The 26,772-nt window shown below is 43.3% G+C and overlaps 1 protein-coding gene across 1 annotated transcript in view; it reads right to left on the reverse strand.

Moving 5' to 3' along the window:
• Nucleotides 1-26,772, reverse strand: part of DSCAM (DS cell adhesion molecule) — a 317,397-nt gene that overhangs the window by 88,586 nt on the left and 202,039 nt on the right. Inside the window, exons 12-14 of the mRNA XM_083438762.1 lie at nucleotides 6,467-6,663; nucleotides 3,452-3,548; nucleotides 395-523 (exon numbers count right to left, since the gene is read on the reverse strand). Of these exons, the coding sequence (XP_083294888.1) occupies nucleotides 395-523; nucleotides 3,452-3,548; nucleotides 6,467-6,663 (423 nt within the window). The remainder of the gene's footprint in view (nucleotides 1-394; nucleotides 524-3,451; nucleotides 3,549-6,466; nucleotides 6,664-26,772) is intronic.

The following is a 26,772-nucleotide window of genomic DNA, read 5'->3' on the forward strand; positions in this document are numbered from 1 at the left end:
CTCTGGCATCCATCAGGGTGTTTTGTTGCACCAGAAGTGGTTTTGTCATACTGGCCACATTAATCGAAAAGCTGTCTGTGGACAAACACCAGCTCCCTCAGCCTGCAAAGTGAGATGAGTGCCGCAACCCCATCATCGCCTTTGACTGGACTTAACCGTCCAGATGTCCTTTACTTTTACTACATCTGCTGAAGATGCTTTTGTTTAATAGGGGCTGTTGAAAACCATCCATTCAAATATACAAAGTATTCTGGACACAAGATGTCAGCAAAACTCTTGGCCACACTCAAGTAACAGTAAAACTGAGAACTCTGTTTTTTTAAATAAAAAAAATCATAGTACCAGAAAACCAGGAAACAAAAGTTGTAAGCTGGGCATACCAACATACTCTTACCAGACTTGTTCTTGCATTCTATATCATAGCCCGTGATTGGACTATTTCCATCAAATCCCATGGTCCACCTGAGGGCAATGCTGCGTGCTCTCACCTCTCGGATTTCTATTTCTGGAGGATCTGGCGGTTCTGGTCAAATAGACAAACTCTGTTTCAGTCAAGAGACCTGTGCGTCAGCGACAGCAACGAGTATAGTATGGAAAAAATATGCCTTGTGAAGAATAAGATAGCTTGCTATTTCCTTCGCTTACCGGGTGTTACACTTGTTTTACCCCACACCCATCCCATAAGGAGGGATAGTTAGTATTTAAGTTAAGAAACTTGTGACAGCCCTGTTCAAACATTCAAAAATTGTATTCAGGGGAGTGCAGGAAGCAAGGCCTTATGTGGCACAGGCAAGCACCCCATTTTCTTCATCGACCAGGAAGAGCATGAAGGGGAATTGGAGGCATGTTTGGCTGAATATAGCTAAATGGTTCCTCATGACTGAGAACCCTGGAAGATCAAGGCTCCAGATCATGGGTAAGACTGAAAACATATTCAGCTGAATGTGCTTGAAGCCCTCTCTAGGCTTTCCCGATGATGTAGGAAAGTTAGAGGGAAGAGGTGAGGCCAGCAGGCAACGCTCTGCATTGCCTCCATGGATGCCTGAAAACGGTTAATGTCTTGATATCATCCTATTTTAGAGCCCCATTGTAGAATTGTTCTATGCTATTATTTTAAAAACAACACATTGCTCCCAGGACAGGTTGTGGGTATAATATCCTTTTTATATTGGGATTTCTATATCTTCCATGTAAGTGAATTGAGAAAGTAATGCTATTACAACTGACTCTCTCTCCCTCTTACACCTGCTCCCCGGGTGTGTGTGTATAGTGGGACTGGTGGTATTATTCCCTTTACAACAGGAATGCGGTACTTGTGGTCCTCCAGATGTTCTTGGACTCTAACTCTCATCAGCAACTACATCAGAAGAATCACAGGTTGGCCACCCCTGCTTTAAATGGAACAAAATGGCCTAAACCCTATATGCAGTAGAATTTAATACATGCATAATCTTTGTGGTTTAAAGGGCAGAAGCAAGCGTGTGTATATAATGGGTTGTCTCCAAAGTAGAGCTACGTGAAGTTTCCACCAGTGCAATGATTTCTGATTGTGCAATGCAATTGTGCATACACTCCTCCTCTCCTTTGCTGCATTTCCTTAAATCTGTTCTAGGGCTTCCCCTGACTCTACAGAGCAGTTTGGGGGGAGACACAGGGAAGAAAGGGTGGGAAAAGGCCAATTGCACAAGCTGCAATCCTTGCACTGACAAGACGCTTTGGTTGAATGCCTCTTATAGGTTGTAATCTACACCAGAAATGTGAAGATGAACTCAACAGTTAGGGCTTGTCCACACTTCTGCTTGTCCCGTGCCAAAAAGCAGTTTTCCACTTGTCCCATGTTTTCTGAATGCCTTTGCCCCATTGCTTTCTTCTGGAAAAACCGTTCTTTAGTGATAAATTGGAACAAACAGCAATGTGTGGAAAACCCAATTACTGTTTGCTGCAATTCAGCACCAAACCGTGGGTTTTCCTGGGGGAAAGTGGCAGGGCAAACAGAAATGCCAATAAGCCTTTAGTTTAATTAGATAACCAGAATAAAAATGCTATGCTCTTTCACATGTGCCTGTACTAACATCTGTGCTAACATTTATTCCATGTTTCTGTGATAAGAGTTATATATTTTCTCATTTTTCTCAGAGAACCTTTGTATTATCTGCAGCTTCACTGCAAATGAGAATCAGAATCTTGGTTTATTGAGGGGACTGGCTTAGTGAGTACACAGTCTGTACCAGGATTAACCAGGAACTGATGCAACCTGCAGTCACAGAAAACTGGGGGTTGGGAGAAAGGTTGCTTGTGAGTCCTGAGTGGATTTGGCATCTTATCTGTAAGCTCCAAGGCACACAAGCGCATTGAGCAAGTGTAGTACGGCAGAGCCGGCAGAGCCTCATAGCTAATTTCTGCCTCGGCTAGACATTTGACAGGGCATCACCTCAGCCACTCCAGAACCTGCTGATCCCTGCCTGACTCTGCTTCCCCACCTCCCCACCATGAAATATGGTAGGGGACACCTGGCCTGAGGACATACTGACGTCTCAAATTTCAGAATGAAAAAAAAAATACACTGCAGTTGCTGGGAGCTTTTGGCTGATTAGACCTGAAACATTTTGTTTCTAAATATAAAGCAGGTGCACTGTTTCTTTTTTCAGAAAGGAAATCTTCACCCTATTGCTTCACCCTATTTAGGCTGCTGCAAGGCTACTGCTACTGAATTATTTGGTGCCAAGTCCCACTGAGTTCAATGGAATTTACTCCCAAGGAAGTGCCAGAATCACAGCCTGACACCAGCCATGTTTATTCACAAATCAGTATTCCAGACTGCGGTTTTATGTATGAAGAAGAAGAGCTGATTTAAACACCTGTTTTATGATTTATTTATATTTTGCTCCATGGTTTATTGAAGGATTCTGTGTTTCAGCTGACGTATTTATTTCAGTTTTAATCTTGTATCTGGATTTTATTTTCTGTCAACAACACCGCTTAGGGATTTCACATATTAAGCACCTTTGACTCAAACGTTGACTGACAGGTGAAGTGACTGCATGACAGTGAAGAGTATTCAGAATGGATGTTGTGTTGGTCAGTATTGTGTGCAATAAGGGATGGCACATGGATTCAAACCCCAACATAAGGAAATGTTGACTGTTAGTTTCCATGTTGGCCCCTTGGTGTTTAAATGGGCCCCAAACTGTTGTACGGTGTGTTAGTTTCTACACTGTCTTGTGGTTGCAATGCAGACTTAAGACAAACTTGTGTCTAAAATCCCATGTTTTAATAGTTCCAGTGCAAACTGGACAGATGGAGGTTGAAGCTTTCATACAGTTTCTAAGTTTTTGACAGCCATGACTATGTTTTATTAGGGACTAGAACCCCCCAACAGATTTCTGAGCATGACATACACTTACTGTACTACAATAGCTGTGTTTTTTTCCTTACGTTGTCCTCTTCCTACCTTGCACAGTGAGCTGAATTATTCCACGGTCCTCCCCATATGAATTGATGGCATGGCAGGAGAAGAAACCAGAGTCTTCTCTCACCGTTGGCAGAATCTACATTGACAATGGGAAAGAAGAAAATGTATTTAATAGGGAATGTTGCATGCAAGGCCATTTTACAAAACAGACTCTGAATGTAATTCCACATGGTAGAGATGGGAGAATCTCACATCCCCCTCAGGGCCATCTTTCCAGTGGGTGGTGGTCCAAAACAAAAATGGGCAGGCGTGAGAGGGGCTGCACCACTCTCTCACACAGAGATATACACCACACACATGTGCACAACACAAATACACACATATGCACACATTCATTCACATCCCCCCCCTCTCTCTTATCTGAGTCAGACTTTTGGGGCTTAGATGCTTGGCCCATGAACAGTTTTGAACAGAAGCAGTTTTAAATAAGTTTTTATTTCCCCTAAATTCCTCTTTATTTTCATTTTGCCTTCTGTTTATTCCTACTCATATAGGCAGGAAGACACACACCACACAGACATGAGTAAGTAATGCACAAGTTGCATTAAAGCCAATTCTGCTCTTGCAGAGCAGTGATGAATTTGACTGCCATTTCTCAATTCCTTCTTGGAATGATATAACATGCTTTCATGGTGATGTAGCATGACAGATTGACAATACTTCCCCAATAATACTTGATGCATACAAACTCTAAAAATACAGAAGCGGCTTGCTGGGCCGCACTGCCACACTGGCTTCTTCGCAGGTGGGTGGGTTGCTGTTGCTTACTGAGAAGAAGAGGGGGCATCATCGGAAGTGCTGGATTAGTTCAGGGGGGAGGGTGCTGGCACTGCACCAACATCCCTGCTGCCTTGCCCCTCGCCTTGCCAGTACACAACAGGGACCCAGGAAGCTAGTGATCTGCTTCTGTGACTTTATATGTCACACTAGCTTTATTCAGGCATTTATCCCTCAGTGTGATGTCATATAGGTGGGCAAAGAGGGATGAGGATGCCTGATGACTTTGAGGGTAAACATCTGCCCCCAGAAGTCTGCTCTACTCCTGTAGGCTCTGTCAACATTTTAGAGGAAACCTGCTGGAGGGTTTTCAGAGTAAAAACCTGGAAACGTTTTTAACATCAAAAATGGTGTTTTTAAAACATAGAATTGAGCAAAATGGGCAGGAACGTATCTGTCAATTTCTTTGTCTCTGTTTCTCATTTTCCCCATCTTAAATTCTGTTCTCCACATTTCCATTTTGCTTTTTTTTTTTAACCATCCTGAAAATTCATCAGCATCCTTGTTTCTCCTCGGTTCGGTAACTGCATTGCAAAATTTGGAGAAGTGAGAATTTTGAAGGATCGCTGAGTTTCGGTTCTCATATTGTTTAGGAAACTGTGAATGTGGTAAGTTCGCCTTTGAATGCCAACTGAATTGATCTTCTCTCCCATCCCTAGGTTGCAGCAGGCAGCCTGCCCAAAACATAGGAGGAGGGGAGATGAGGAGCAGATAACAAATTATTTGTCTGAGAAGGAGAGACAGGGAGATGAAAAATTACCCTCCTGCAGAACACACACCCCTTTCCTCTTTGCAAGTACACCTGCACTCAGCTGTTTGCTTTACAAGAAGCTGGGATCTGAGCATACAAAGCTGGTTCAATATTCACCCTCTCCCTCAATAAACTGAGATCATCCTGTAGAATGATCCTTGTCATTGGCAAGGTCTTTCCTAAAGACCTACCAATATCAGTTGCTGCCACAACAATATCATCTGCACACTTCAGCAGATATGTTTCATTAAAAAAAAATAAAAATGTGTTCCTCCGTTGAAGGAAACTTCCACACCATTACCAAAGTTACAAAGTTTCTGTAACAGGGTAAGCCTTGGAGGAATTGAGTATTGAACAGCCTGAAGTGTAATTCTGGGTAGTGCGAGATGGCTCAGCAATTTTCTCCTGGCTTGCCCCTGCAGTGACTAAATGAAGCTGACTACAGTTCCTTGTCCTTCAAGATGGAAATGTTCCTCAGGCATGAGGGCATATGGTCTCCTGTAGGTGAAGATCCCAAAATGCAGACTGGGAAAGACTAGATGGAAGAGAGTGGGCTACCAATGCTCCAACAATGTTTACCATGTAATGCGACATGCAGGGTTCATTCGAGAGAAGGGCAGTATATAAACACAAGAAAGAAGAAGAAGAAGAAGAAGAAGAGTTTGGATTTGATATCCCGCCTTTCACTCCTCTTCAGGAGTCTCAAAGTGGCTAACATTCTCCTTTCCCTTCCTCCCCCACAACAAACACTCTGTGAGGTGAGTGGGGCTGAGAGACTTCAGAGAAGTGTGACTGGCCCAAGGTCACCCAGCAGCTGCATGTGGAGGAGTGGAGACGCGAACCCAGTTCCCCAGATTAGGAGACTACCACTCTTAACCACTACACCACACTGGTGTGGTGTAATTATGGTAACACTTGAGTTTTTTATGAGTATATATTCATGGGTGTGCTATGGGTGGTAATCAGCTAAGTTTTGCTCACACTGAAATTAATGAACATGATTGTTTGGTTCATTAATTTAATAGTTGGCTATCCCCCTATATATGTGTGCACATGTATTATAGAGTGTGGGGTTGCTACACCCACGTTGGCCAAGTCCACTGCTTGCCACAATGTCCAACTGGAAGGTTGACTAAGATAGAAAGTGGCCCTCAGACCAAAATAAATTCATCACGTGTGGCCCAGACTGTTTAAAGGGGATAATGTGTTTTATTCGTTCATGTAAAACATTGCCAGAGCTTAACCTGTTCTGGCCCATCCCTATGCAAAATGGAAAGTGAGATATTCCCCCTGCCGCTGCCCCCCAAAATAAGAAATGTTCAATTTGGGGTATCTTCAAGGGACTTCAGTGAACATAATCATCCCGAGGGGGGGCGGTGGGCAGGAGTGGAGTGTACAATGTACTCTTATATGTAAAGAACATGTGACCAAACAGCACTGGCAAAATACCAGGTTGCTCATGTTACCTGTAATGTAGAGATCACTTCATCACCCACTTCCTTTGTGGAAACAAGATAGCGGGACATTTCAGGATTAATGATTCTGTCTTCTTTCTCCCAGCGAACGATGATGGGTTTTTCTCCATGTGCTGTGCAACTCATTTCTTTCTTTTGGCCCTGCGTTGCCAAGGTGGTGTTTGGATAGGAAGTTATCATAGCAGGAACTAAAAATAAAAATAACGAACACAAGTTAGTAGCTTGCTGCAAAATGTGTGGAGGAGGAAATGCAACATTGCTGTACAGGAGGGCTCACTAGGTAGCCTCACTTGTATCGACTCATTTTCCACCTAATCCATTTCATTTTGTACTTTTGTACTTATATCAGCTGAAGAAAAACAAAACCACCTGGTGTAGCATACAGCACAGAACTTCCTCCCTCCCCCTGCAAGGAAAGCAGGCATTCATGGAGAGAATGGATAGCCTCTTTTAAATGAATAACTTTAATTGCTGTTTTGAAATGTTACGTTCCATGGCATGACCTTTCTGCATGTCAACCCTATGGATAACAAACTGGTCTACTAGCTCGCAAGATTGAAAGCTATGGCTTCTGCTTTAAGAATTGGCTCTCACATGGATAACAATACAGAGAAACCTTGGGGGAAACTTTTGATGAGAAATGATATGCTCTAACCAAGCATTGTTAGGAACCATTTGCAACCATCTACCTTTCTCGCATAAGGCTTATGCATAAAATATCTAAAACTTTGTCAGATGATTACATTCTGCAACATAAGAGTTGTTTTTATTTGCTTGCTGTCGAGTTACTGTTTGATTGTTAAACATCAACATTAAAAGAGATATAATAAAATTAAATACCATTTCCATATTACATTAAAAATGTGATAAATGATATCATCTGAAACTTGATATATATAGCATCTGGACATAATTTTCAAAAATCTGTAAAAATGTCCAGGAAAACCCGGGTGTATGGCATGGCAACCTGTGTCAGAAGTGTTGGTTTGGGGGTGAATTTCCTAAAAAAAAAATTAGCTCAAACAACTCTTGTGCCCGCAGAATTTTACTTTCTGAAATATGTTAACCCCACAACAAATAAGACTCACTGGGTACAACCCGGCTCCTATTATTTGCATGCACAAATAGAGCCTGCAGGCTGATTGTACATAACCTCCCCTGTAGAATAAATTCGCGGAAGGAGTTGTGGGGTCCTGTGGACTAGCCCCACCCATTGGCAATACCATTCACTGCTGCGACACCCACTGAAGAATGTTCATTTGATATTTGTTGGAAAGAAGTCTCCCTAGCTACAGATTTATTTATTTATTTATCTTATTTGCTTATAAGATTTCTTAGCCACCATAAGGTCCCATGATATAACGTAATATACAGTTATTAAAACAAACAAACAAATAAAATCACAGTAATTATAAACCTTCAGGGTTGAATTAGCAGTGTATTCCCTCGTTTAAAATAATGGGGTAAATACCAAGTTACAAAATCTAGGGCTACCATGTGTCCTCTTTTTCCGAGACACATCCTCTTTTTCATGGGCATGTAAAATGAGAGTCGTCATACTGATCCATAGTTAAAAGTAGAAGTTGGCAAATGTCTCCTCTTTTTTGCTCTTCAAAATATGGCAATTATAGGCTATATAATTTTTTTAAATGTCACACACACATACCTCCCTTTCGGAGGCAGTTCTATAACTAACCCAACTATCAGAAATTGCTTCCCATCACCATAGCAATGGCTGATGAAGCTAAAGGGCTTATCCAGATGATCCTACAAAGGATATCCAGAACACAATTTCCCCCCTTGTGCAATTCTTCCCCAGCCCCCGCCCAAACAAATCCCTCTCAACACTGAATCCTGTCCCTGTGGGTAGGATATAGATTGAGAGAGATGCCTTACTCAGAGCTTTGCCCATTTCACTTCCCTGCTATCAAAAACAGACCCTATCTATCAAAAGCAGGGAAGTGAGATAACAAGGCTCACCTTTTACACCTCAAAATACCTATGCAAATATATTTCAATGCCCCCTCCACCAAGAAAGAAAAGAAAAGAAAAGAAAAGAAAAGAAAATTTCTGTGAAAGGGCAGAAGCATTTTTGTAGAGCCTGGAAAGAGCTTTGCCAGTACTTGATTATTTATGCTTATTTGAATACTGGATGCTGTGTTTGATTTATTTTTGGATGATAGTGGCCTTTGACTTTGAGCAATGAAGTCTGCATGCAAAGGACTGGTGCAGAGCCCCCTGCAAGTGGTACAGCGGGGGAGAGAGCTCAGCTGTTAAGGAAAAAGAAGCCAGAGAAAGGGGTGGAGTCTTTAAAAAGCTCCACAAAACGGCACAGGGAAAGGAGTGGGAACTTACTGTGTCACTTGGTGATATACAAGAAACGCCCATAATATTCATAGAATCAAAATCTGTCCAGAACTTATTAAGCTTTAGTCACAGGAACACTAGCTGCGGAAAAAACTTTCATTTCCCCAGCAACGTTTCATAGCTTGAGGGCAGAGGGCTTATCATTTCCTTGCAAGGTTTCTTGTTTATTAAGAATGCTTGAAGGCTGCCCTACCTCTCAATGGATCCCAGGGTAGGATCAAATATGTAAAATCACATAAAACAATGGGCCATTAAAAATACCGATTAAAACAACAGGAGCAACGAAAACTGCAGAGCAGTTTATTATTATTATTTATTACATTCAGGCTGCAGGGGGTTTGGATTGAGGGGAGGCATCCTTCTGCCCATTTCTGCCAGCTCAGTAGATCTCCCAGAGTCCACTGCAAATGGAGGGACATGGGGGAAGGCACCGTCCCACCTGCCTGCCTCATGCACTGGCAGAAAGCCCACTAGCAATATTCCTGTCAGGAGAAGCTGATGGGAAGCCCTCAAACAAGGTGTTTCAGGAGTGGGGCGAGTCTGAGATTCTCTGGGAGCTGCTGGATGTGGAGTTGTTTTCACGGCGGGCACCAATCTGCCCATTTCCATCCAACTCTTGCTGCCCCTGCCGTGGACAGCCAGGCTGTGGCTGTGGTGCTAGCTCCGCTCCTGTGCAAAGCCTTGGCAATGCTAGTACGGTGGTACCTCGGGTTACGAACTTAATTCGTTCCAGAGGTCAGTTCTTAACCTGAAACAGTTCTTAACCTGAGGCGCGCTTTCGCTAATGGGGCCTCCCGCTGCTGCTGTGCCATGAGAGCGCGATTTCTGTTCTCATCCTGAAGCAAAGTTCTTAACCCAAGGTACTACTTCCAGGTTAGCGGAGTTTGTAACCTGAGCGTTTGTAACCTGAAGTACCACTGTAACAAGTTTTGATTGCTCTGTTGCAGCTTACCTGTTCTCCAAGAAGCGGAGAGGAGGCCAGCAGGCAGGGAGGGGATTGTGTGGTACAATGTCTAGACCTGACGGGTATGTTCAGCGGAAGTCCAAAGCCTGGGCACTGGGCAATCTTAATCCTTACAAAGCAGCCTGGAATCTAGATGGAGCCGGCGTGTCCTAAGCCACCATTTCTTCTGGCTTCTTAAGAGTTATATAATAATTTTTCTTTGATTATAAGTATTACCCAAACATGTGTTTCCAAGCTAGGATTGGTCTTATGTGCTGCTAAGCTGTAACAAGAATGACGACGACTCAAAAAGCTTGGCAGCTCTGCCGGCGCCTTGTGATATGATTGAATGTGTCAGGGTAAAGACTGTGAACATTTAGAGTTCATATCTTATTCACTTAGAAGCAGTTTCAGGTCACATTATAGGAAAAGGAGGTGATTTATTTTATGTGACAACTATGAATTTTAATCAAAAGACATATTCAAAATAAAGTCTAGACCCCCCCCCCCATTTTGCCTGAATTCACTATAGGCAAGTATTTCCCCTTTCCCGAGGTTTTTCTCTTCCTTTTTTCGTGCAAGAGCCCTTTTCATGTTTGTACATTACAAGCTGCTCTCTTCAAATAACACACCAGAGACCCACAGCAGCTTAGATTTCTCATTCTCTCTCTAGTCTTTGACAGGGCTGTGAAATGAATGTGACTTGATTCCGCATCGTCATGTGTGCACAATTTTCCACTTTGCCTAACTGAGCCTCCTAATAACCGATAGGGGGAAAAAAGAAAAGAAAAACGGGGGAATGGAGGAGGCGGACAGCTCTGCTCCCTGCAGCGACTTTCTCGTAAACGCTTGAGGAGATTCATGAGGAATGGCATCAGTTCAGAAAACTGCTCAGCAAGCTCAGTAACAAGCTAGACTAATAGCCAATAAGGCCTTTTCTCAGGAAAGTCATTCACAATTCATTTATTAGTAGTACGCACTTTATGAAGAAACTTAAGATAGGAGAGAAAATGCTCACCCTTTCGCTGGGAAAGAGCGGAGCGCTTTTGAAAGGACCCCGCACAATTTAACCCAAGAGGACAGGAATAATTTTGTAAAAATCAACCATATCTGCTCAGAGAGAGGGGTTTAGTTAAGGTTCTGGAGGACCTATTGTCCATCCAAGGGCTGCATTCCTTTATCGGTACCTTTCTGAAGACCCCATGCAAATGGTGGGTGGGAATGAGAAGCAAACAGTGAGCATTAATGTTAATGTAATGTGAGAAATGTTATGGGAACCTAATGCAGGTTGTGTGTTCCTTGGTTTACCAGGGTCTGCAGAACTTGCAGGCTAGGTTTCATATCCTCCAAGTGTCCCGATTTTCCAAGGACAGTCTCAGAATTATGAAAACCATCTTGGCTTCTAATTTGATCCTGGAATGTCTCTATTTCCCCTGCCAGTGCCGCCCAGCTTGGGGAAGAGGATAAGCTGGCATTTGTCCCGAGTGGCGGCAGCAGCGAGAGAGCATCCCGCTGCCTCTCCATGGCTGCTGCTGCCAATGTCCTCTCTTGGGCAGCTCAGAGCAGCTGCTGGAGAGTGAGTGAGAAGGAGGAGGAGCTGCCACCAGTGAGGCCCTGCTGTGCATGATGCTCTGGGTCTGAGGGGCAGGCAGAGGGCAAGGCCACCCTGGGAGGAAAGGCAGGGGGAGTGTAGCATAGCACAAGGAGTCTGGATTTTTTTTTCATGCTTTGTGTGTCCGTGTCTAATTTTGCCCCTTTTAAAGATTTATTTATTGATGCGTGGCGCGCATTAATATTTGCTCTACAAATATGGGCATACCATATACAATTTGACACAATGTAAAATCACACCCCCTTCCCAAACACGCTGGTTGCTTTTCTCAACAACTTGTCCAGTTTTTGGTCATCGGTTTGTGAAGAGCAGCAGCACAATATCTTGTAGTCTTGACTAGAAATTGAATAATTTTTGAGAAGCAGTGGAAGCCAGATGGGCTGAAGTGGTGTATGGTCACAGCAATCTTGGACAGGCATATAGCTCCAGACTCACAGCATTCCCAGTCCTGCCAGCTCCTGTCAGTCAGGGTGGAAGGTAGTGGCAGGCTTTTTTGGCTGCACTAGATCTAACATGATACAGCAGGTGGACTTGAACTGGGTCTCTCCAGGGAATGAATCACGGCTGGCTCTGCTCCATCCTTGCCATGCGCTATTTTAGGGTCTTGTGCTGACTGCCCCCGGTGGGAACACGGCTAGCAGTAGTCCTTCATTCTGCTGGGCTTTCTGCGGCTGCAGCAGGGGTCTCTGTGGCAGCAGTGGAGAACAACTCCTCACCAGCAGTGGCTGGGCAGCACCAATGAGGTCATACTCAAAACCCTAACTCCCCTGAGCTGTTCAAATTGGGAGTTGGGATTGCATCCTAAAACACCTCTCCCTCCCAGCTGCTTTTAGCCTTGATGATTATTTAAGATTAGGTCCAATCCCTCCCCCTTTAGCATCTGTGATGGGATAGACTATATATTTTCCAAAATGGCACTGGGATGTGAAATATATTTACAGGAGGACATGTGATTTTTACACCTGCAACAGGTAATTTTATTTTCATTATTGCTTAACAGTAGTCCAGTTTTCAAGTGGTTGAGCTTCTCCACTGGGTGGTGGCTAAGGAAAAGAATCAAATAAAGCAATGTTTTTGGGCTTGAGAAAATTATAGCTATCCATCTAATGGACACAACACATTGAACAAGTCTGGAGGCTCATTTTCTCCGGCGCTAACTTGCACATTATCTAAAATCTATGAAGCCCTCTGTTTGTTTGTTTAAAAAAGATGTTTTACATTAATGGGATAAAATCTTTATAAAACAAAGTCAGGGAGCAGTAAGTAAAAATAGAAGTGTGATACATGCGAAGCTTGAAATGAGTCATCACATCCAATAATGCTTAATACATAATTGGCCATATCGTTCGCTTGTACCAGTATAGTCTCTCTGGAAGTAACAGAGCTGTGCCATAGAAAGAGATCACATAACCACATCTTTACTGAGCACAAGTTATAGATTTCCTGAAATCTGCAGGCAACCCAGTTTCATATGACTTCAGTCCCTTCCGCAGCACAGCAGCCTGCATTGTGCTGCTGTCAGTGGTTAGAATGAACTTGTTCGGTTTAATGAAGTTCAGTGAATTAGTTCAAAAATCCCTGAACTACACCTGGAAGTAGTTCCCACAATTTCTGGGTAAACTGAATGTGAATTGAGTTCATTCTGGGGTATACCTTTGAATGATTTCCAGTTCATATTTAATTTCTCTTACATTATTTTTAACTCTCTGGACTCTCTGGGCTTTTCAGCTTAAAGATCGTAATTGTTGGGAAACAATGAATTAAACAATTCACACTCCACTGTGTGTTCTGATGTTTTCTCAGTCTTAAGTGTATTTTACACTTCAGCATAGCAGCTTGTAATGTTCTGAATGCTGGAATAAAATTGCTGAGCATCCTATGGGGGAATGTTTGAATTTAACCTTGAACTGATATGAACTGGGATTAATTCCTTTAATTTAACTAGCTTCTTTTAAAAATATTTTTCCAAGCTCTGATGTCAACTAACAATGTATCCCTATGGCTGGCAAGTGGAGAGCAGCAGAACTTAACAAAAAAAAAGAGGCATTTGTAAGGCAGTTGCAATAAACAGTCACAGAGAGAAAGCACCAAGCTGTTGCCAGATGGTGCCATCAGACTGGTCCAAACCAGTGAATTAATGTTAAGATGCTCTATACTCCATTATGCCGGTTAAAAACACCCAATTCCCTTTGGTAGTCTATTCAATATTCTGACACATGGTTACTGACTTGGCCTATTAAATTACACCTATTTATAATTACAGAAGCTCTCTTATATAGGGTAGTTATTATCCAGAAAAAGCTGCCTATCCAAAAAAAAAAAAAGGTTGTATCATAAGAGGAGAGAAGATTATAATTTGTTTTAAGTTCCCCTTGTGCCCTCAAAGCTTTGGCCATTAGCACATCACTAGCATTGTTGAGTTTTTAATAACAGGCATGGGCAGAGTTACAACATAAAGACAGCACTTAGAGGGAAAATGGGAAGGGCTGCAGGAACAAACAAGTTGGGTGCCATTCACTGGACAACAAGCTGTTTTCACACTGTTGAAATAGTCCTTGTTTTGTGGATGGCAGTCACTGCTTTCCTTGGTACGTTTCCAAATATTCCCCAAGTTTGGGCAGAAGCAGTGGGTTGTGCCTCCAAACAAGAGAGAGAACATATAAAACAAGCATAAGCATCTCGCATTCTTAGATACTGTACCCCAGAGGTGAGGAAGGTTTTTTCAACCAAAGGACCACATTACCTTCTGGGCAACTTTCCAGGGTCCAGTGGTAGGCTAGTTTCGACATACACTCACACCCCCTTCTCTTATCATCCATCCAGGAAACAAAGAAGCATTAGCAGAGTTCAAGGACACACTTCAGCTAGGCAAAAACACTCAAGGAGAATGCAGAGAAGGCCAGTGTTTATGTGGTCTGGGGACAGTCCCAAGGGCCATAGAAAGAGAGAGGTCTGAAGGTTCTCCATCTATGATGTAGCCAAGCACCCAGACCAGTGTGTGTGACAAATGCAGAGTATAAGTTAGCAAATCCTGTACATGTCAGGGGGTTATTCCCAGTAGAGGATTGCAGTCTTGGAAAGATAGACGCCTGCCTAGTAAGTCCCTGGGAAGACTATCTGACCTGAATACTGTATAAATAAAGGGATGGGTGGAGAGCAGCTATCCCAAGTCTGCTGCCAACATGAAATCAGACTGTGTACTCTTGTTGGTGAGTGCTCCAAAATGTCAACCCAGAGCAGTATTGATATGTGTGGCTCTCCCACAGCAGCTGCAGGCAATCTATGTAAAAGTACCTTGCTTTTTTCAACTGATCCTGACCTGACGACAGACAATATAGTGGCAAAACTTTAAGACTTGGGACTGTGGGTTAAACCACAGAGCCTAGGGCTTGCCGATCAGAAGGTTGGCGGTTTGAATCACTGCGGTGGGGTGAGCTCCCGTTGCTCGGTCCCTGCTCCTGCCAACCTAGCAGTTTGAAAGCACAAAGTGCAGGTAGATAAATAGGCGGGAAGGTAAACAGCATTTCCGTGCGCTGGTCTAGGTCGCCAGAAGTGGCTTAGTCATGCTGGCCACATGACCCGGAAGCTGTAAACCAGTTCCCTTGGCCAGTAAAGCAAGATGAGCGCTGCAACCCCAGAGTCGTACGCGACTAGACCTAATGGTCAGGGGTCCCTTTACCTTTACTTTTACATATATATTATGGGGTGTATTTTGTTTTTTCTGCCATTTCAAAAAGATATCTAAATACATTTATATCCACAAATTTCCTCCAAGGTACTCAAGACAGCACACACGGTCATCGTCCCCTAGCCCTGTGAGGCAGGTTGGACAGAGGCTTTGTGACTGACTCAATATCAGCTTTGTGGCCTGGATGGGGGATTTGGACGCAGGTTCCCCCAGCCGTGGAGCTTTAACTGATGCACACACATTGGCTCTCCATATAGTGTGTGTTCTGCTGTGGTATTATTTGCTTTCTGTTGCAAGGGTAGAAGGCAACAGAACTTTACTGATGCTTGCCAATGATGCTCTTCTTCTGATAGCTTCAACATGAGATGGGGAGGGGAGCAGGTCGAGAGAAATGAAAGGGAAGAAGGGCTCTAATTATTCACCAAGTACAAGTTGTTCAACTAACAGATGGGATGGGATGGCTTCTTCCCACTCAATCCATATGTGGCAACAGCTTTTAAGTAGATAATTATGTTCAATAACATTGCAGATACATCTCTAATGTGTGTGGGCAAATGTTTGCTCAAAGATTTCAACTCCAATGCGGCGGGGGGTGGGGGGGACACTTCTTGTATGGCCATGAAAGTCTTTTCACATGTTTAGTTGGGGGGAAGCACCAGCAACTACATCAAAATAGCTGAAATCAAGCTACAGACCTGAGTTTCAGACCTGTGCTCGATATCTGCTCTGTGTCTATACACTGAAAGCATAATGACTCGTTCAGTTGTTCCCTTTCTTAATACAAGTGACCCATTAAAGTTTCCAAATCAGCAAGAATGACTTCTGGACATGGCTCGTGTAGACAGCTAGACTTGACGAAGGATGACACACCTTGGAAGTAATCTGTAATTTTGTACTGTCTTTAGACATTCGCTGTACTAGGCTGAGGTCACTCAGGAGAGCAAAGAGGAAGTAACACACTGGGTTGCATTCCCATATAAGCCCCACTGAAGTCGATGGGCCTTACTGCTACATTGACATGCAAGATGGTAACAATTGGCAAGGCAGAGCAAGGCGGTGTTGGCAAACCTGGCTTCCCAACATGCAGGTCACTGTCTATAACTGAGAAGTAGAAGCAGTGGAGAGATCAGCACTGGGGAGACGCACCTCACCCCTCCCTCTTACTGGCAGAGATCGTCATGTTGGAATGTCAGGTGCACATTGCTGCTCTGCCACACCAGCCGCAACTGATGTATAGGATGGTTGTGTTGTACATGCACACAGCACCGGGAAATGTGGGGCCATTCTGATAGGGCCCTGCCACAAACGGTTTTGGGAAATATGAAAGAATGCTGAGCTACAGCTGTTTGCTGTACGCTCTTGGCTCACGATCTTAGAATAAAGGCATTTATTAATACAGAGCTCACAGTTGCAGTCTTACATTTCTCCAGAACAAATAGCTTTCTAGAAATATCCTGCTTTGTTTTTTTTGGGTTTTTAAATGGAGACGACTTTTGTTTTGCCTTGTTTCTTCTTAGGTCATTGCCTTCATTGCTGGGTAATATCAGATAGCATAAGGTAAAATGCAGCTAATCATTTATAACTAACAAAGCCCAAATAATAATTCTTTGGTCAATAGCATATTTGGAGACACAGTTCCAGTGAAGTAACCAAAAGGCTGGCTCATTAGCTGAATCTGATTACACTACAGTACTTGAGTCAAAAACTTTCTAACCTTCAGTTGCTGCTAGGATAGGTGTTGAAAAATGCTGCAGTAATAATAAATGGCTTAGTTATACATCAGGTTTACTTATCTGCTTAAATCCATGTCCCACCATAACAGCTTAGTAAAGCCCTCTGCGTAGCTTGTCAACACACTGCTATGACAATTTCTTTTCTGGCTGTTTGTGAGTAAACAAAAGCCCTTCCTCCCCATTTAACTCCTAGTTTCACCAAAACTAGCTCTGTGTCAGTACTAGACACAGAACTGGATTCAACTAAGTAAGTATGCTAGTGGAAGCCAGCACAATGAGCCCTGCTAGTGCAACTGGACTTTCCCCCTTCACCTCCTCCCAATCAACTCGAGGGTCCCCAGGCAAAACCCCAGAACAGTGTACATGGGGGAGAAGAGAGGATATCGTTGCACAGGACAAACTGAAATGCTTTCACTGACAGAATAATTGGAAGAGTGCAACGCTGAATTCCTACCAAAATGTCAAAGGTGGTATTTCTGTTTAATTCACTTTGGAATCAATTGAGGAAGCAAAATCCACACTATTTTCATGCTGTTTCTGGGCTTGGGTTTGCACACCTGCTTTTGTTTGTTTGTGAGCCAATCAAAGCAAATTTTGACTGGAAATTCCAAACTTCAGTTCCGTCAGAATCCTCAGTCTTGAGCGCCCAATCTGGCATCAGATGAGAAGTGATAGTAATTGCAATAAATAAATATCTCGCTGCCTGAACCGCAGCCATCACCGACAGTAGGGGAAAATAGAATGTTAAAGCAGTGCTAACCTACAGCATGCAATTGAAAAATCAATTCATATCGGCTGAACATGCTATCATTACCTCTGCATGTCGTTGGCTTTAGAATAAGTTATTGGGCATTGTCTATGACTACGCACGTCTTTGACTCACAGTAAATTCCCCTTCAACCACAGTGATTGTCTTAAAGGCACCTTGTGGTTTCTTTTGACATTTTAAGACAAGCTGCTTTATCACATACAATTGTTTTTGCAGGAAACAACTTCAGTGCGTGGCTCTGGGGAGACTGTTATCTCCTGGTAATGGCACCATTAACATGAGCATACTGTAATTAAAGACTGCAAGAGCAATTCATCTGGATACAGCATATGGATCTGTTTTTATCTTAAACTGACTGGGCAGCCTAATATAAATACAGGCTCAAATTCTAAAGGGAAGATTGGAATAATCTGTCTCGGCTCAGGTGCACGACCCATTGTTTTGAGACCCATTAGCCGAGAAATGTTGTTTCCCCTAGTTATACTGCAAGATCTTGGGATAGGTTAATTAAAGTAATTATTATTCTCACAGAGATCGGCAAGAGAAATGAATGCCAACTTTCTCTTACCAACAGTTGCACAGAAATGTAGATTTTAGCAGTGTGCTTGATTAAGGCTTTGCACACTTTTTTGGCAGTAATCCCAACCAAATTTAAGGGTTGTTACTGCTGAATATACATATATGATGGAGCCACACCAAACAATACAAAGACACTGGGGTCATTGTTTTTGCTGGAGTCTACTTCTCACTCCACAAAAAAGATAAAATAATTATGTTCTTCAAGAGGCATGCACATTCCCACTGAATGTGCAGAGTTGTGTCCATGGGTGGTATTCAGCTAAGTCATGGGTAGGCAAACTAAAGCTCGGGGGCCCAATCGCCTTCTAAATCCGGCCCGTGGACAGTCTGGGAATCAGCGTATTTTTACATGAGTAGAATGTGTCCTTTTATTTAAAATGCATCTCTGGGTTATTTGTGGGGCATAGGAATTGGTTCATTCCCTCCCCCCCCCCCGCCGCCAAAAATATATATATATATATATAATTGGTTCCCCCCCCCCCAAGGTCTGAGGGACAGTGGATCAGCCCCCTGCTGAAAAAGTTTGCTGACCCCTGAGCTAAGTTTTACTCAGGGTATACACTCACTGATATTAATGAGCCTAACTTAGCTATGTTCATCCATTTCAGTGGCTCTACTTTGAGTAACACCTAGTTGAGTACCACCCCATGTACTTAAACAAATAAAATAAAGTGACAAACTGCCTTTTCCACATAGGTGCCCAAAAGCAGCTAATAAAAAAAATCAAATACAATGTGAACACCATTAAGAAGAGTTACATAATAATAATAAATTCAATACAAAAATGCTAAACACGGAGATCCCACCCAAAGTGCCACTGTCAATCATGCAAAGGCCTGTTTGGATCAAACATCTTGTTTCATCCTCTTGTAGCCTGAAGGCTAGGTCACTTGATGGCCCTTCCCAGGGAGCAAATTCCAGGTATTTATATCACTGTAAACAGGTGACTTCATCTGGTAAGTGTTTGTGAATAAAAGGGTGTCTGGTTTTCATAATAATTCTCTCTCTCTCTCTCTCTTTTTACTTACATTTTTGCAATACAATTAAATCCTGAGAAACGGAATTTTATAAGAGAGGAAGCATTTCTGTCCCCGCACCAGGACCAATTTGCAATTAAACTTTCAAAGCATGCAGCTGCTGGGTTGCTGAGCACAACAAGGAAGGAAGGACAGGCCACACCTGGCCAGAGTCCCAAAGAACCACAGCAACCCTCCTTTCCAAGCACTGGACCGAGGCGGAAGCATGAAAGACCTGTGCATTCACCATTCCTGCTTCTAATCACACCAAAACCAACATTCTGTTACCAAAACTGAGTCCAATAGGCTAGGCCAGGTCAATGAGGCTTGTATATAGTTGGCAACATGACTTGCTTTACTGAACTTCACAGGGAAGAGTAGGATTCAACACTAAATTATTGGAGATAAACAACAGGCGTGAGTGGAAAGCAAACTGCATCAGCCTGTCATTTAGAAAATCAGGAATGGAGAGGTGGATTTGTGAGTCATCGGTATCTACATATGGCAGTTTAATCACTGAGGTCATTCAAGTTTGAAGTTTAGCTGAGGAAAGGGAGGCGAGGATCAAATCAATGAAAGGCCACTTAAGGACAACAATAGTAAGGAAAAATGAGAGTAGTGAGAGTAGATTTTGGCCCAGTTCCCACGTCTCATTAAACCTTAGTTTAATGTAAACTATCAGCATGCTGATGCATGATGTATGAAAGGATTCCACGACGCCTACTCCTTCTCTTCTGCTGCTTCTGTCTCATGTAGATGGGGAAAGCTAGAGTCTGGCTTGTGTTGGTTTGGGGTTTGGGGTTTGTGTTGGTTTGGGGTTTGTTTCCCCCGACCAACTGAAAATTTTATTTTATTTCTTCAATTTATATATTGCCTTTTATCCAAATATCCCAGGGTGGTGTACAACACTAAAACATAATTTATATATAATATAATATCATTTTATAATAATAAAAAGCAGTAACAAAAACCACAGAAAATATCGTAGTAACAGTCCCCCCACATTTCAAAGGCCATAGATAGTTTAATGGTTGAAGGCCTGGGTAAAAGAGGACTATCTTTGCCTTGTGCCTAAAGACATGTAATGATGGCACGAGGTGAGCCTCTCTGAGGAGAGCATTCCACAAACAAGAAGCCATCACATAAAAGGCTTGTTCTCTTGTTGTCGCCCTCTGAGCCTACCGGGGAGCAGATGACAAGTGCAGGGTCCAGGTCAGTTTGTATGGGGAGAGGCAGTCTTTAAAGTATTGAGGTCCTGAGCCTTTAAAGGTCAGCACCAGCACTTGAATTGGGACTGTTAACCAACTGGCAACCTGTGCAGTCAGGCCAGTTAGATGTCATATGCTCAACTCCTCTTGCTCTGGCGAGCAACCTGGCCGTCAAATTTTGCACCAGCTGAGGTTTCTGAACTGTCTTCAGAGGCAGCCCTACATATAACACATTGTAGTAATCTAACCCAGAGGTTACCACAGCATAGGCCAAAGAAGTTAGGCTATCCCTGTCCAGGTAGGGACAGAGCTGGGCCACCAAACGAAGCTGACAGAAGGCACCCCATGCCACTGAGACCACCTGGGCCTCAAGCAACAGCAATGGATCCAGGAGCACCCCCGGGCTATGTACCTGTTCCTTTAGAGGGAGTATAACCCTTTCACGAGCAGGCAGTCTCCCATCCACCTGGTCTAGGGAACCACCTACTAACAGCACTTCAGTCTTATCAGGATTGAGCTTCAGTTTATTGGCTGTCAACTAGACCATTACCAACGTCAGACACTGGTAAGCCAAGAACAAACCTTGGTTACTCGTGGTTTCTTCGGAGTAAAGTAAACAAGCCACAAGCCCAGGAGGACATGAGAAGCTAGACTCATGTTTGTTTTATTCACAGTACAGAAGAAACAGAGGAGGAGCACTATCTCAGCAATTGACTAGCGTGAACTAGCATGGTGCTCATTTGTTTTAAACTATGGTTTAATGTGGCCTACAAACCAGGACTTTGAAAAAAGAAGAACAAGCAGGCATATGGAGAAAAAAATGGAGAAAATACATCTTGCATAGAAAAGAGACTACTTATTTAAGAGATCAAAATTCAGTTTCTCCTTCCCTCCCTTCTCACAAACATTCACACAAGCGAAACAATTTGAAGTCTGCATAATACTGAATATTCCTCTCCCCCTACTTTTGCTTTCTCATTTCTTCCATCTGTTTCATCTTTTATTCTGCCATTCCTCCTGGTTGTGCCTCCTGTTTTCAAGCATTTACGCTGTCTCTCTCTTTCTCCTCACCTTTTAAAACGCTAAAACACTTTTGTCCCAGACATTGCATGGCATCCGTCTGTTTATTAATCCAGATTTATTCATGAATTTATGCTTCATCATGCCACTTAAGCAAGGAACTATTTGTAGTCCCCCCCCTTTCAAAATGGTGCAAAGTTAAATGGTGTCAGCATTAGCACATAACCCCACCCACTCAAAACTCCCGCCAACCATCTCTGAGGCTGCAACTCTATACACCTTTACGTGGGAGTAGAGATGGGGCAGAAATTCGATTCAGTTGTCATTTATAGGCAAACCTGCCTAATCACCCTTTCTGAAAAAACATACGAAGTGAAAAAGAAGCATTCTTTTAAATTTGTACTTCTTTGAATTCTGCATTGCAATTCTTCAAGCAAGCAATGAGTACATAATTTGCACATGAGAAATACAGGTTCACTGAGCCCGTATTTTATACACTCTATATATGATGTTTGTATGTTAATTTGCGGTGTGCTATGCCTAATAAAGGTTTTTGAATTGAATTGAATTGAATTGCACATGAGAGGGTAAAGTGTGCAAAAAAATCCAGGTATTTGCAAAGATAGCATACAATATGCATTATATAAGGGGAAAATGCTTTGCAAAAATGTGCCTCTTGGGCAAAACAGCATACCAAGTTGCATATTTCAGGATAAATTTGTAGTGAAATGCTGAATTTTCACAAGGACGTGGTATTTTTTTAAAAAAAAAACCAATGTGAAAATTTGGAGAACTGAACTTAAGAATGTAAAAATTAGAAACCAAGAGAAACCGAAATTTACAGATTCATTTATCTCTACTTGTGTCTGAATAAACATGCATACATCTGCAATACACACACAGGCAAGAAAATCTACTTTGGTGTATCCCAGGAAGCATGAGGTAAACAGGCTTAGCTTTGACTCTAAGTTTACACAGTCCTTTACTGCCAAGAGGGACGTGGGTGACGCTGTGGGTTAAACCACAGAGCCTAGGACTTGCTGATCAGAAGGTTGGTGGTTCGAATCCCCGCAACGGGGTGAGCTCCCGGTATTTGGTCCCTGCTCCTGCCAACCTAGCAGTTCGAAAGCACATCAAAGTGCAAGTAGATAAATAGGTACCGCTCTGGCGGGAAGGTAAATGGCCTTTACGTGCGTTGCTCTGGTTTGCCAGAAGTGGCTTAGTCATGCTGGCCACATGACCCGGAAGCTGTATGCCGGCTCCCTTGGCCAGTAAAGCGAGATGAGCACCACAACGCCAGAGTCGGTCACAACTGGACCTAATGTTCAGGTGTCCCTTTACCTTTACCTTACTGCCAAGAGGGCAATGACCCAGCCAAAAATTCCTGTAAAAGGCCTCAAGAGCTACTATACATTTGGTTATACCATAATAAAATTCAAAAGGTGGGAAGAATCAACAGAAACAGAAATCAACAGAAAAACATTGTTTCTAAAGGTAAAACCCAAACTGATATTGCTGATGATTTTCACATACCGGTATATTTCAGTCTGGTATAATGTACAGAAAATGAGATCTGGGTCATTGGAGAAGTTCAAGACAGGCGAAAAATTAGAGCTCTCTTCGGCTAGCTTTCCAAATAATGCCATAAGCAGAATGAAATGCTGCTGTCAAATACTTGGCATGTATTTACTTAAAAGCCTAATATAATGCTCCTAAAATCTGCAGTCAGACTTCCTATAGGGCTGAACATTTCACGGCTAAACTACTTCTTTAAAAATGCAAGGATGGTTTCAAATACATTTCTTTTAGAACGGAAGGTTTCCAAGATTAAAGTACACGTCTTAACCAGCTTGTTTTACATTCCATTATAGTCCTGTGGATGGTGCAATGGGTGGCAAATGAATCAGAACAAGAGGATGAAAAGACAGAGAGAAAAAGAGTGAGTGAAAGCTCTGCACGTCAAGACATCACCCATTTTACACTTAAGAAATTTACAAAACCCCCATGGTCACAAAAATTGCTTTACTGCTGTACAGTAGCCTACATTTTTAATGTGATTTTGCTCACATTGTTGCAAGAGGCTTATTTGCCTCATGAAGTGCATGAGCTAAGATATAGGGGGAAATAGTCCAAAAGTGTCAGAGAATCAATATCGCTCTTCAAAATGCAGCTTAGAAAGTTAAAAACCTGAGACACCAAATCCACAAGCCCCTCCGTACAATGGTTGTTTCAGAGTAAGTCCTAGAGATTTCAGTGAGGCCCAATCCTATACTGAGCATCCACCAGCCGATGGGGTGATGGGGTCAAGCAGAAGTCCTGCAATGCTGGGGGGGGGGGGAGGCTAAATATGCTGATAAATTTCAGCAGGACATCTACAAGAGGAGTGGGGAGTCTGTGGCCCTCTAGCTGTTGTTGGATGACAGCGCCCTTCATCCCTGAGCATCGACCGCGCTGGCTAGAGCTGATGGGGTTTGTAGTGCAAGACATCTGGAGGAAGTAGCAGGCAATGGGGCTGCCTTCTGAATGCCCAGCATCAGTGCTGTTTCTGAGAGGGAGAGGAGCAAGAAGGAGTGAGGTGTGGGGTGGAGTCTATCCTATGTTACTGCTGCCTTGTGTTGCACCTGCCTTGCTTCCGACCCCCACCCCTCGCCCTCTGAGGAACTGGCAGCAAGCTTAATGTTTGGAAGACAGCTGAGTAACACCACTCCACCTGGGACACTCCTCAGAGCACTACTGTCTGGAGGGCATTAGACTGAGGAAAGGTGCCATATCAAGTGGCAGGAAGCTGGCAGAGAAAGAGCTCACCCACTGGAAATCCTTTCCCCTCCCCAGGAAGCAGCCCCCCGGCACCGGGGGGCAGAGAGAAGAAGAAGAAGAAGAAGAGTTTGGATTTGATATCCCGCCTTTCAGTCCCTTTAAGGAGTCTCAAAGCGGCTAACATTCTCCTTTCCCTTCCTCCCCCACAACAAACACTCTGTGAGGTGAGTGGGGCTGAGAGACTGTGACTGGCCCAAGGTCACCCAGCAGCTGCATGTGGAGGAGCGGAGACGCGAACCCGGTTACCCAGATTACGTGACTACCGCTCTTAACCACTACACCACACTGGCTCTCGGAGAGCAGCTGGGGCTGGGGCTGGGGCTGGCGCGCGTCCCCACCTGATTTCCGCCCATAGGGGAGTGGCGCCCAGCTGCAATGGCACTCCACCGTGATCACGCTGCCGGGGGCGGTGTGCCTCCCCGCATGCCTCTTCCTCCGCCAGTGTCCAGATGCTGTCAGTCTGCAGGCTCCCCAAACCCTTGACCCCCAAGGCCATTTTGATGTATTTTTAATCCTTGTTGGAAGCCGCCCAGAGTGGCTGGGGAAACCCAGCCAGATGGGCGGGGTACAAATAATAAATTATTATTATTATTGATCATTGGCTGATTGGAGCTGATGCGAGTTGGAGTCCAACGACATCAGGAGGCCACAGATATAGGAAGAGTGCTGCCCACGCAGAGGAAGCTGAGTCCCAGAGGCATAAGCAAAGTCAGAGTGAAATCTGGGATATTGACGTTGCTTGTTTTGTAGGACATGTTCCATTTCATTCATTGTATTTAAAATATTTGTAGGCTGCCTTTAAGGACTGGAATGCTCTCAATTCAACTTCCTGTAGAATGTATAAGTAACATCAATTAACTCCAAAACCATGAAACGTAACACTAAAGTAACCACCAAAAACCACTTCAGCCCATGAAAACTTATTTAAGCAAACATAACCAACAACAAAAAAAGTGTTTCAGGCTCTTCTAAAGGCCTTTAGTGATGGGCCTTGACCGACCCCATCTGACAAATTTTAAGGATATTGCACCAACATAAATACTGGTGATGCTGAATCTTGCTCCAAGACAAACCCCAGCACATTCTTCTGATAATTAATGCACTGGTGGAACACAGAAGCAGTTATTGCTATCCATGTTAAACAGGACGCGGGTGGCGCTGTGATCTAAACCACAGAGCCTAGGGCTTGCCGATCAGAAGGTCGGTGGTTTGAATCCCCGCAATGGGGTGAGCTCCCGTTGTTCGGTCCCAGCTCCTGCCCATCTAGCAATTCGAAAGCACGTCAAAGTGCAAGTAGATAAATAGGTACCGCTCCAGCGGGAAGGTAAACAGTGTTTCTGTGCACTGCTCTGGTTCGCCAGAAGCGGCTTAGTCATGCTGGCCACATGACCCAGAAAAACCATCTGCAGAAAAACGCCGGCTCCCTCAGCCTATAGAGCGAGATGAGCACGCAACCCCAGAGTCGTCCGTGACTGGACCTATATTTGTATAGGAGCTCTCCTATACATAAAGTTGCTTTCTCAATTAAGTATTTCCTGTGAAGGTGTTTTAAAAATACAATCATCAGACAGTACAGGTATTAGAGAAGTGACTTATTTCAAGGACAAACACTATGGCGATAATTCATAGTGTAATGGAAGGATTAGCAGATATACCTGTCAGGAAGTTAAACGAGAACATTAGCGTCTCTCTTAAGGGCCTCAGCTACATTTGTAAAGATAAAGCGCTTTATATGCGCTACAACACTATGACACCATAGTGTGGAGTCCCGTTTTTCGCCAACGGAACTTCCGTAAATGAAGTTTACAACACGTTTAACTGAATTGTTTCTTTGATGTGTCTAGATCCAGCAGAGAACAGTACAGATGCAGGAGTCTCCTGACTTCACCATTTAGTTTAGTCACTAGGTGGCATTGGACTTACAAGCAAGTCCAGTGCCACCTAGTGACTAAACTAAATAATGACATTATCCACACACAGCAATGAAAAGAATATTGTAGCATATTGTGTTTTATCCATGCATACATTTTCAATAATCTGAAGTGAGTTATATCCCTGCCACAAACATTTCTACTCTAGTCTCTAATATAAGAGTAAAAGGAAGAAGGAAAGATCAGGGGCATGCTGTCACTCTTTGTTAAAAAGTCTCGTTATAAGATGTTCTTTGTGTGTGTGTGTGTTTCTTTTAAAGCCTGTATCCTCATTTGGGGGGGCAGCGGCGGGGTGGGGGGATCTGGATAGTAAGGTACTCATTTGTATACAAAAGCACTTTTTCCTATTTGTATGAGGGCATATGTGGCAATTATCCTACAAAGATACAGTGTTCATTTCAGGCAATTGCCACGGGCTCGGCATTACTGAGAGGAGTAAAAAAGCATTAGAATCAACAGGGGGAAAAAGGATATTCCAGTTTTTCTACCCGCTACCTTGAACATACTTCACGTTTAATTTCACCCTATTGCCACGGGCACTGTGTTGTTATGACAGCTGATCTGCCATTGAATAGCTGTAAAAGAAAATCAACAAAGGATCGCTTCAGTGACTT

Source organism: Podarcis tiliguerta (assembly GCF_965153285.1).
Source record: "Podarcis tiliguerta genome assembly, chromosome: 4".
Lineage (NCBI taxonomy): Eukaryota > Metazoa > Chordata > Lepidosauria > Squamata > Lacertidae > Podarcis > Podarcis tiliguerta.